General features: G+C 48.4%; 1 protein-coding gene across 1 annotated transcript in view; it reads right to left on the reverse strand.

Moving 5' to 3' along the window:
- Positions 1 to 4,112: 4,112 nt before the first annotated feature.
- PIP4K2C (phosphatidylinositol-5-phosphate 4-kinase type 2 gamma) overlaps positions 4,113 to 12,575 on the reverse strand; it is a 400,711-nt gene continuing 392,248 nt past the window's right edge. Inside the window, exon 10 of the mRNA XM_078688969.1 lies at positions 4,113 to 4,336. Within this exon, the coding sequence (XP_078545095.1) occupies positions 4,256 to 4,336 (81 nt within the window). The 3' untranslated portion in view covers positions 4,113 to 4,255. The remainder of the gene's footprint in view (positions 4,337 to 12,575) is intronic.

Genomic DNA, 12,575 nt, shown 5'->3' on the forward strand with positions numbered 1-12,575 from the left:
CGTCGCCGGTCTCTTGGGTCCGACACGATGTCCGGTCGAGCTTAACTCGTTGCCACTGGGGGCCCCTAAGACATGACGAAACAGTTCCTCAACGAAGACCTTGATATCCTGTCCCTCCAATCCCGGAGGAACCGCTCGGATTCGGATATTGTTCCGGTGGGAACAATTCTCTAGGTCTTCCACGTGGGCTTTGAGATCTATTTGCTGGTCCTGTAGGTGTAGGACCTCCTGTTGTAGCTGCGCAACTTCATCCTGCAACGTTGCTTGTGTCTCCAGCTCATCGACTCGCTCCCCCACTGAATCTATGTTCCTGCATATCTCGCAGAGCTCAGAGGTCAGCTCCTTTTTCATAGCATGGAATTCCACGTAAGGGAAGTGAAGAGAGATTTGAGGACACTGCTGGTGACCGGCCCTCTGATTCATTATGGTCCTGCTCAGCTTGAGGTTTCCCCCTGCGCCGTTGATGTCTCTGGCCCCCCAGCGCCAGCCTTAAGGAGAAGATCCTTCACCGACCTATCCTTCCTGAATTTGTTTGTGGCCATCTTGAGGCAGCCACGTCTCCTTTGCGCACAAATATGAAGCAGTGCAGGGGATATTAGAGAGCTGTAGGTCTTCTGGTAGCGAGTAAGCGGCTCAACACGTCACGCGGCCGGCGGCCTCTGTCGGTCTCAGTCCCAGGCGATGCCCCCGCATGCAGTTCCTAGCACGTGGCTCTCCTGTTGGGTCCCTTCCGCAAGTCCCCCCCGGAGGCGGCTCCGTATTGCACCCCCTCTGAGTACGTACCTGGGGTCGCAGGGGCCACTCCTGTCTGGCCTCCCTAACAACTAAGGTCCTCCAGCCATAGCTGCACAAGTGGATGTGCCATCTGTGGCAAAGTCTAAACTGCGCACTCCAGGCGTGTGCCATTTTTCACCTCCGTTTCTCCCTTAAGAATCAAGTTCTCTCCCAGCTTCGCCGGCAGGAGGGTATCTCGCCCATGCAAGGCCTACCTCCCCTCAGTGCGGCAAAGACACCGCATCTATGAGGCAGGTGAGGAGGAGGGCACCCACAGTGGGCTGGGAGCATGTCTCGGGCTATGCCGCCGGGCAAGAACCACAGGCCGACCACTGTCAGCCGGCTAGACTCAGCAGCAAGGAGGCGCGGGCCCAGGAAGGGGATCAACCACACCTCAGCGCCGAGATCCCAGTCTCTTCACTCCCTCCAGCAGTCCGATCGGGCCCAGCAGCCCCTGGATCCAGGGCCGTGGCGCATGTCCTGCTGATCAAAGGGGGCCGCCTCTGGGCACTGCTCCGCTTTTCCGGCGCTCTCCTCAAAATAGGGCAAGGGTCCCCAACCTGCTAGGGCCAGCCCAATGCTGTTCAGACCTCCAGTGCATCGCCAATGGGCCCGCACTCTGAGCGTGAGCAGGCCTCAACGCCGCTCGTCCTGCAAGCCACAGGGACCAACGCACAGGCCAGAGCACCGATCTCGGCGCGTAGGTGTCAGCACCGCCTCACTTCACGAACTGCGGTCGTCACGGGTGTGCACAGGGCCAGCGGGGGATCTGGTACGCTGTGAGGGGTCCATGAAACGCCGCTATAATGCATGGGTCCAGGCAAGGGATCGGAGCGACGAGTAGGCCTACTCAGTCGCCATCTTGGCCACGCCCCCCAACAGTTGTTTTTTAAAGGAGCATTTCTCCTTAATCGTGATAAACATGACCAAGTTGTCCTGTCTGTGGTGCTAAACTTGGCTCTGAATCCTGTTTGGCTGAATGGGATTACATATTCTCTTGAAGCTTAGTCTTTAAATTTGGATAACAGCAGACCAGCAAGGTATTTTGAATCTGTGTCCACGAGGGTGATCATACAATAACTGTCTGGGGAAGCAGACTATACCCATAAAGACTGACTAATCCATGCACAGATAATTGATACTATTAAGACTAGACTAATCAGTTCTCCATAACGAACCGTGGCTGTAAACTTGCTGAGATTGGTTTATGTAGGGAGTGTGGAATTGGTGGGGAGCATGCAAAGGCTGTTCTGATAAGGAATGAAAATACCATAATGGAAGTGCTGATGGATTTGGGTTATGCAAAACTGATAAAAATGTTTTGGCACCTAAGATACATTTAAAGGTTATGTGTACATCGGAGCATTCCATGTGTCCTATTTTATTACAGCACACTGGTCTCATATAACAAGAGCATGCCTTTCATAGAAGCAGTGCATGTCATACATTTTACTTCATGCTTAAACATCTCCAGCCGTTGGTATAAAGTCAGACACAGGAGATCAAATACACAAGTACAGACGTCAATGGACAAAAGGCCAAGAAATACCATAAAAATAAATTCTTTCAGTAACTCCAATCACCGGTCAGTATGCTTTTTAAAACTTTTTTATTTTACAATTTTCTTTCCCGGTAAATATATTAAATTACTCTTCACAACCGTTACATGTAATAATACATCCAAAAAAATAACACACCTTCATATATAAAATATAAGATTAGTAAAAGTTTAAGGCACTTCCTAACGGAGGAAGGTGAAACCTGTGGAGGAATGTAAGCATCTGAATATTTATTGCACCTGGACAGGCATCACAAATGAATGGGACCTGGTCTACTTTGTACAAAGAGAATACTGCAGTTCAAATAGGACAATGTCTCCTTATAAATTACAGAATGTCACTGTCTCAGTTAAGACTCTGTTGTGTACCAAGTGCTGCGTTAAAAAGGAATGACTGTGTTGCACGAAACAGTATAAAACTTATAAGCAAAACAAGTAACTGGCTGATGCCGGACTAAAAATGAGGGTGTCAGAGCTCCAAAAATCAGTCGGGTTAACCCCTTGGGCGCGATTCTGCGCCTGTGCGGCGTTTTTCGAAGTGGGTGGGTTTATGACGGCCCCCAGCCGTCATCAGCACACGAGCCCCGTGATGCGTCAGCATCGAAGGGGTTAACCAGACCCACAGAGCAATAGGCAAACGTATTCAATCCAAGACCTTTGTAGTTCATCACGTGGTGCACATTTCAACATTTGTATGAGACCTACACAACTTTACAAACCTCCTTTTCTTTAGGCTCATCCTCATCCTACTATAGGTAATTAAAGAGAGGAACAAGGGAACTTTTCTCTCCCAAGCTCCTCTCGCATAATCAACACCTACCATTCTTTCATGACAACAGGGGAATCCAATAACCTTCATTGCCTCACAACAGAGCTTACTTTGGTGCGAGAACAAGATACGTATGTTTTTCTTTGTGAACTGCAATGGGGTTTATTTCCTGCATCTTGCTGTGGTGGTCTGCCTTTTCAATATACAGCACCGTAGTGCAGCGAATCCAGGGACATAAAAAGAACAGGCCAAGAGGAAGGAGTGAGAGGCCAATAGAGAAAGGGGATTAAGGGACTGGATGAGAGTGCTGGGCTAGTCAGTGATGCAGCTGGCTCGTGGGCTGCAAGGACAGAAGAAATTCAACAAGGAAACAGGAAGAAAATTACCTCTAGGGAAAATGTTAGGTGGTTCAGACTGACCATGAAATGTGATGAGCAGGGAACCTTCGGGAGTAGCAGAGACGCAGAACGGGAGGACAAATGCACCAAGCCTGACCGGAACAGAAGGAGTCTAACTACAGGCATGAAAAGGGAATAAGACACTTCTGTGCAGGCATAGCCCAGCCCAGCCCACTGAAAGGATTTCCACTGTTAGACAGTCTTTCAAGTGGAGTGGCTCACATGTTGCATCACCTCAGAAGTTATGCCACTATCTAGGGACACTACTCCAGGCCCAAACATGCCAGCACAATATCAGAAATCTACTCCTGAACCCCAGTTACGGTTAGAATCGTTCAGTAGTACTAGGATCTCTGACAGACTAAGATCAAATATTTAATTTTGGTTAAAGGAGACAGTACCGAAATTCAGACAAATGTGAAGAGAACATTCTTTTTAGAGAAATGCTGGACAGCATTTAGTACCATTCTGTAATGGGACAATGCATCATGGAGTAGTGAAGCTACTGCTGCCAACAAGCCCATTCATGTTCTCCTTAAAACAATAGCAAGCCAAAAGGTGGGGGAGTGGAATGAATACAGTTGTAATTTGTTTCAGTAAAGGCAAACCCTACTCTGTATAAATTAGACAAACACTAGACAAGAGCCACAAGATATTGCTCCACTGAAAAGTGAATACTTTGGATATAAAGATATCGTATAGGGAGCAAACTCAATGTGTAACAATCATGATTTCTACAACACCCCAACATTGCCACTAAGCAAAGATATTGGAGACAAATTCCAGAAAGCGCTTGCCATACTGCTCCGGGTGCACCGTGGATATCTCGGCGCCAGCCTGAGGAGAAAAGAATAGATTAGTCAGTCAAACGAAGAAATGTAGTGTAAATATGGTTTTACTACTATTAAATGATCCACAATACCATTATTTAAAAGCACTTAGGTAATTACAGCGCATATATTTTCCTACCTGCTTTCACTAGGAGTTTGAAAGGCCTTTGGACTATGATAGGTACACAAAGATTGATAAAATCCTCCAAACATGGCAAAAACATGTAATTATGAACAAGAACGCAACACACAACAATGTTATATACTCAAATATTCAGCCACTATTTCTCGGAGTACAGCACGTATAGTGATTTGACAGGAAAGCAGTGACAAACCTCTACACATCCTGTCAGCAGGGCTGTAGAATTCGCCCTCCATATTATTTTGCAGGCATAGGTTAACAATCCATGTCTACCCAAATGCCAATGGAGTGGTTCTCTTGGGAAAATATAGCTTGGTTATTCGAGTCAGTAATGGAGGCTAGCTGTTTGAATTTTTAAATTTCATAAACCTATGAATACGCCATCTGCTGATGTAGAAGGATCCGCGACACATACATCCACAATCCTACAATAGTAAACAAATGTTTCAGACTAACAAAACGCTGTACTGGGCAAAAAGGGCAAGTGACTTACCTTCGGAAATTCCTTATCTGCGAGAGACATGATCTAGTGCAGTTTCCGTACCTTTGAATTTCCTAAGCGCCAGACTGAATCCGGAAGATTTTACTTCAAGCAATTCACCTGCGCGCCAGTAGGGAGCATCGGTCACTTAGCATGATGTGGTCGGCATCATCCGCGCTTGAAGTGATGTCCACGTCACCTAAATAGGCACTACCTCGGTGTGCTGACGTCATTTAATTTTCATATCCTTCCACGCTATAAATGTGAAGCCATGAAGAGTACAGACAATGGTGTGTTTTTAACACCTTCAGCGCGGCGCGAATTTTCGCGCTGTGCTGAAGGTTCTAAAAAACGGGTGTGGTCATGATGGAACGGTTCCGTCATCAGCACAGCTCAACCGACGTTGATGACGGAACCGTTCCGTCGTAAGCATCGAAGGGGTTAAGAAACTAGGGCCCTGAAAGGGAACAGCTCTGACCCTAGAAACTCGTCTTCTAGTGGGGAGAATGGGTGGGTCGGTAAGAAGTCTGCGGCGAGATCCGGTCTTCCAGATAAGGCGTTACTGAAGGTAAGTAACTCGTCCATCTGATAGAGACATCTAGCTGCAGTTCCTTACCTTTGAATAGATACCCAAGCAAACCAATTCCTGGAGGAGGTACCCCACGAAGAGATGGTTGTCCACCTAGAATTTTTTTGTGCGGTCAAGGTTTAACGACAACGCTCTTTTTGGGTCCAGGCTGTTGAATCTCTCCTCTTCTTTGGAGGGATGCGGAAAAGCATAGAAAGTGGGCCCCACATGAAATGGAGTCACCACTTTCGGAAGGATAGAGGCCCAAGTGTGAAGCACCAATTGCCAGGGAATATTGTGAGAAAGGGAGGTTACGAAGATAGAGCCTGCAGCTCGCCCACCCTCCTGGCAGATGTAATTGCTAGGGGTGGGCGGCAAATTCCGTTCCGCTCGCGGAACATGTGAAATTTCAACATTTTCACGTTCCGCGCGGAACCCAAAAATGTCAAAACATCTGCGATCCGCGGCGGAACGGAATTCGGGGGCATGAGGTATTAATTAAAGTTAAACCTCACCAGGAAGCACTTGCAGGAGCCAGAGTAGAAGCTCAAATTCAGTAATGCATTGATTAGCCCCAAAAAAATCGTGAGGTCGGTCGAGGCTGGGCGGGTGTGCTTTCTCCACATATCTCCTGTCGACACCTAGCTGCAAGCCTTGATGGAGGTCTTTGCATCCATGAGTTTCTCGAGCGCAATCCCTGTGTAGTTCCTGTGACCAGTGTGCTTCGAACCGGTTGAGACTCGGGGGAATTTAGTGATGTACGATGCGCCTCTTTGAGTTTATTTTGCCGTTGATCGGGATTTTTTGCATACGGGCAGCAAATGTAAATCAAAACCCTAGGCAACATTTAACGTTTGGGGAGAAAATTAAGTCTGTTAGAGATGTAGGAGAGGCTATCCCCTCTGCAGCCTGGTCCATGCCTCGGTTTCAGCAACCCAAGTGCAATCCACCACTCTAAATTCAGGTATGATACCTGTGAAGCAGACGTAGCCTCACCCTCGGGTCCTTCATCTTCGCATTCTTAGAACCCCATAGTTAGCGTAATCAACTTTATCCCAGCTTTTAAGAAGAACAAGGTGATTGCGCTTCCTAATACGTCCTAAGCTACATATAACAAAGCAATACATCCCACAACATCTTTAATGGGCCACGGTTTAAAACTCGAGGGCAGCCTTTGTTTAAACCTAAGAGTGTTACACAAACGCCGCAATCAACAGCAAGCTATCTCTATGCTGTGAGCGAGCTCGGGGAAACATGCTGACACCAACACCACTAATAAAGTTAAAAAGCCCTTGGAATCATCAGAGCTCCTGTCACAAAAATTCAACTTCAACAGGAAGCACTTACAGATATAAATAAAGCAGGTGCTCGAGTTGAAGCTCAAACCCAGTGACACATTAACCAGCCCAAAAAAATCGTGAGCTTGGTCGAGGCTGGGCAGGTGTGCTTTCTCCACATATCTACAGTCGAAAATTAGCTGCAAGCCTTGATGAAGGTCTTTGTATTTCTCGAGCGCAATCCCTGTGTAGTTCCTGTGACCAGGAGGCTGCTTTCTCCTCATCTGCTGCTCTGATCGTCCTCTACCCCTTTATAAACAAGAGGCATGTGAACTCGCATTGAAGCCCCGCCGGTTTGGCCATGGCCCACACACACTAGCGGTATGCACTGTCTTCCCGCCATTTCCCCACTATAATGGACAGCTCACTCAAGGGACCTCGGCGCCATTCTGTGCGGTGACAAAGTTACATACACATGGTCACTGGAGACATCTCTTCTGTACCTTTACGCAGCGGTAAAAAAGCACTATACACATTTACCCACGAGGTAAACGAATTGCACAAAACGGTGGCATCTTCTTTGATAAATATGCAGGCCAGGATTCATCCTGGCACGATGCTCGTCTGCCGCCGACTCCCTGAGAGTGACCCTGCATAGATAACGTGCGCAGCAAAATCTCCGCAAGCACTCGAAATTCCACGTGTTCGCGGAGATTTCGTGCTGTTTTGCGGAATTTAGCGGAGGCAATTCCGCAAATTCTGCCCACCCCTAGTAATTGCCACTACAAATGCTGTTTTTATGGCGAACACCCAGAAGGGCAATTATGGAGAGGCTTGAAAGGAGAGTACATTAGGAAAGTGGGAACCAAATTAAGGTCCCACTGAGGCATAATGAAAGGTGCAGAAGGGAACATACGTACAAGGCCTTTCAGGAATCTAGGCGATTTAAATAGGGAGGGAGGGTTGGGCTGGCAGCCTCAGGAAGGCAGAGAAAGCTGAAAGATACCCTTTCAAGGTGCCCAAAGCAGAGCCCTGCTCGGCAAGAGACAAAATAAAAAGAAAAATATCAGAAAGGTAAGCAGAAAAAGGGACAATACACTTTTCTGAACAATATTTTACGAATTCTTTCCACCAGCAAGCATATACAGCCTTAGTGGAGGGACGCCTGTCTTCCAGAACAACATTGCAGACTACGGTAGGAAGGTCAAAAGCTATCAACTGCCACCGCTCAATCTTCACACAAGAAGGTGCAGAGTTGACTGGTTCGGGTGGAGAACCCTCTCCTACTGCTGCCACAGATGGTCCTCCCGAAGGGGGAACCTGATCGGAGGATCGATGCTCAAGCTGAGAAGTTTGGGTTATCAGACTTTCCATGCCCAGTCCAGACCAACAAGGATGACTTGAGCTTGGTCATTCCTGATCTTCTTCAGAACTCTGGGTAGGAATGGTATTAGACGGAAAAGGCGTACAGGAGGCCTGAGCTCCACTCGAGACAAAAAACATCTCTGAGCGTGCGCCGCCTTAGAAACTCCAGCGCACAAAACTGCTGACATTGCTTGTTCTCTGCATAGGCTAACAAATCTAACCAAGGCTCTCACCACTGTTGAAAGAGACCTTGTGCCATCTCCGGATGGAGATGCAATTCGCGATCCGCTAGGATCTGGGGCTGAGTATTTCTGTACTGGCGTTCAGGGAACCTGCCAGGTCTTGAACCACCAGGGATATGCCCTGCTGTTCCAGTCATGTGCAGAGACACAGAGCATCTTGACAAAGAGTCCAAGACCCCACTCCGCCCAGTTTGTTGCAGTACCACATGGGGTTGGTGTTGTCGGTGAACACTTGCACTAGCCTTTCCTTTGATGGAGGGTAGAAAGGCTTTCAATTAACCCTGGGCATATCGGGCGTAGTACCTCTATGCGTATTTCCACGTAGTTAAAAAAAAACCTCAGTGGATATACGCGACGCTCCCACCCCCCTCCCAAAGTCTTTAAAAATGTAAACTAAACCACTTAACTGTTGTCTGCCGCCTCCCCTGCCTGGCCGCTGTCCGTCCTGCTCCTCGCGTCCCCTTATGTAATTAAAAAAACACTACATTGTACATCCAGATTCGACCGGAGACTAGAGTCCTCTGATCTCCACCTCTCCCAGATGGCCACCCCATGCCAGGAGTGACGCATCGGTCACTCCTGTGAGGACTGGTTGGGGAAGGGCGAGGGGTCCGTCTCTGATCAAATAGTGGTTGGTCAGCCACCACTGCTGGTCTTGAGCAGTTCCCTCTGAGATCTGGACCATGTCTGAGAGATTTCCCTGATGCTGTGCCCACTGGAACTTCAGATCCCACTGCAGAGCCCGCATCTGGCACATGTTACAAGCAGGACTGCAGGAGGCCATGAGGCCCAGGAGCCTCAGTCCTTCTCAACAAAATCCAGGATAAATAGCCTGAATATCCTAGACCCACCGTTCGGGAGGACAAGCCAGAAACTGCAGTGTATCCAGACTAGCTCCGATGAAAGGGAGCATCTGAGAGGGAGTTAGCTGTGACTTGGACACTTTGATAGTGAACCCCAGCAAATGCTGAAGGTTTGCAGTAATCTGGAGGTGGGACACAACAGCCTGGGGTGAGCCCACCATCAGCCAGTTGTCAAGATAGGGGAAGACTGGCACCCCTGATCTGAGCAGATGAGCTGCCACCACTGCAGTCACCTTGGTGAACACCCAAGGGGCGCTGGGAAGGACAAAAGGGAGGCGGTAACCTGAAAATGCTTGTGGTGTAGCGTAAACCGCAGGTAGCGCCGATGGGCAGGCAGGACGGGAATGTGGAAACCGGCATCCTGCAAGTCCAACGCTACCATCCAGTATCATGGGTCCAGGGCAGAGCTAGAGGGAGCATCATGAATTTTTCCTTTGTGAGAAAGTAGTTGAGGGCTCGTAGGTCTAGGATACGATGAAGGCTTGTGTCCTTTTTCGGTACCAGAAAGTAGAGGGAATAGCAACCACAGCCTACCTCTGGCTCTAGAACCCTTTCTTTGACTCCCTTGGCCAAGAGAGCCATGCCCCTGAGAAAAAACTGCTATTTACGGCTCAGCTCAAAGTCTACAAGCAAGCCATCCTTCTGACAAAAACCCTGTACTTTTCCAAAAAGATTGTAGACTCGGCCACAAAGGCTAAAGACATTTTCTCGATTGTAGAAGAACTCTCACTTACAGATAGGGTGACTATTAAACCTCTCCCCTCCCAAGCCCTTTGCGACTCCCTTAATTCCTTCTTTGTGGTGAAAATTGTCAAGATTAAAAACAGTATTGTCCGCCGCACGGCACCCTCTATACCTATACCTCCCCCCCCCCCCCCCCGGCCACTGTAAATCCCCATACAGTAGATCAGATACCTCCGATGTCTGAGGAGGAATTCTTTGTCCTGTTGAAAAAGGTTGGGTCGGGCTCCCCTGCTGACTGCTGTCCCCCCCCCATATCTCATGAGAGGCTTTCACTGCCTGTCCCACACCCCCTTTGACCCTTCTCAACAATTCCCTACGACTGGGCCGGGTCCCTGAATCCTTTAAGACCGGCGAAGTAGTACCTATCCTGAAAAACCCCACTGCCGACCCTTCTGTGATGAGCAATTTTTGTCCCATCTCTCTCCTTCCCTACTTGAGTAAAGTGTTGGAGGCCCATGTCACTGGCTTTCGGAGCTCCTTCATTGAAGGCTCTCTGTTCCTTGATCCGCAACAGGCCGGCTTTAGACCGGCCCATTCGACTGAGTCAGTCATTCTTTCAGTGATGGAGGAATTGCGGAGAGGGGCGGACCTCGGGACCAGCCAGGCCTTGGTGCTCCTGGATTTGTTGGCCGCCTTTGACACGGTTGACCACGACATTTTGGTCGACCGTGTCGAGGAGGCCGGCATCCGGGGGACAGCCCTGGAGTGGGTTCGCTCTTTTTTGACCGACCGCCACCAGGCTGTCCGTCTCTCTAACTTCTCAGGGGAAAAGGTTAAGCTGACTTGCGGTGTCCCCCAGGGCTCTTCCCTCTCTCCCCTTCTTTTTAATTTATATCTGACCCCCCTTATTCGCTCCCTGCAAGGCAGTAAGGTCACTGCTTTTAACTACGCTACCGACATCCAGATAGTTTTTGATATTGATTCCTCTGACCAGTCTATTCACAACTTCCAGTTAACTCTGTGCCTCATTAGCAACTGGATGGAGAAAAATCATTTAAAACTCAACCCTGATAAAACCGAGTTGGTCCTAACCGGTGGCGTCTCCAACCCCTGGAGCTCTAATTTTTGGCCTTCTTGCCTTGGTCCCCCTCCATGCCCAGTGGACTCCGCCAAGAGCATTGGAGTTATTATCTGTAAGGACCTTTCTTTGAAGCCCCATATCAACGCGGTGGTCTCCTCTAGTATTTTCCACCAATCCGTAAGATCTCTCGCTTTTTAACTAGGGAGGCCCTTACTTTGGCTCTTTTGGCCCTGGTAGTGTCCAGGCTTGATTATGCCAACTTTCTTTACGTAGGCATCCCTGCTTATCAGCTAAACCGCCTACAGTTGGTGCAGAATCAGGCCGCGCGTTTAATCTTTCATCAACCTAGACACCACCATGTTCGTCCCCTGCTTAAAGCTCTTCACTGGCTTCCGGTGGCCAAGCGCTACGAATTTAAATTAGGCTGCATCACCTTCAAGGCATTGGCAGGCCAGAGCCCGGTGTTCATCTCCTCTCTCCTTCATCACTACCTTCCGTCACGTAATCTTCGTTCCTCTCACCTGGCTCTGCTCACTACCCCTACTTTCAAACTCAAAAAACATGGTGGCCTTAGATTCTCGTTTCTTGCCCCTTCCTGTTGGAACGCACTCCCCCTGGAGCTGAGATTTACTAATTCCTACGCTCGCTTCAGGTCACTCCTAAAAACCTTCTTGTTCCATAAAGCCTATGATTAAATATTGTCTGTGTTACCCCACTGCTGAACTGTCTACTCCTCCTCCGCTCACAGTGCCATGAAACCGTTTGGTGTAAGCGCGCTTAACAAATACTTTTAACATAACATAACATAACTTCCTTCCAGAGTAAAATCAAATGATCCTCCGTCAGCTGGTCATAGGATGGAGGTATGAAGGGAGGGAAGGTCTCGAAGGGGAGGGGGTCATCTTGAAGGAGAGGGAGTAGCCCATATGGACCCTCTGGAGGACCCCCTTCTCCGATGTGGTGTAGTTGATGGCTAATCCTGCCACCAACTGGACACCCAATGATCTCTTAGGCCAACACTAGGAGGGCTTGGAGACTGAACCTAAGCTGCTGAGGGGGTTGGTGGTTTGACCGGACACCTAGCTAGAACAAACTGCCCGCTCATCCATTCAGGGATTGTGCAACATGAGCAGCTCGGTGGCTGGAAGAGACAAATGTTTAGTGTCCATATTTTTGTGTTAATGTAGCTCAATTTTGCCTTAGACAGTGGCTTTTTATATTCCCACACCTGTGTTTAATTAAGTCCAGCATCAGCGTTGAGTAAAATCCACCATTTTCTTCAGTCTGCGAATTTTGAGTTCTGCTTTGGGAGCAAGGGGATTCAAATAAGTGATTTCAAACAAAGGAGGTATTTAAAGTCTGCAAAAGTGGAGAATGCACTGAGAAAAATACTAAGCAAAAACACTTGACTGTGCTGAATTCTAGGTGGTCAAAGACCATCGCCTGTAACAGAACAGACAAATATGCATTTTCCTCACCATCCTCAGACATTTTATGTACTATGATCAGTTTCATCTTTTCAAATACTTTCCGCTAGAATTTC

This window comes from Lissotriton helveticus, chromosome 1_1 (genome assembly GCF_964261635.1).
Source record: "Lissotriton helveticus chromosome 1_1, aLisHel1.1, whole genome shotgun sequence".
Classification (NCBI taxonomy): Eukaryota; Metazoa; Chordata; class Amphibia; order Caudata; family Salamandridae; genus Lissotriton; species Lissotriton helveticus.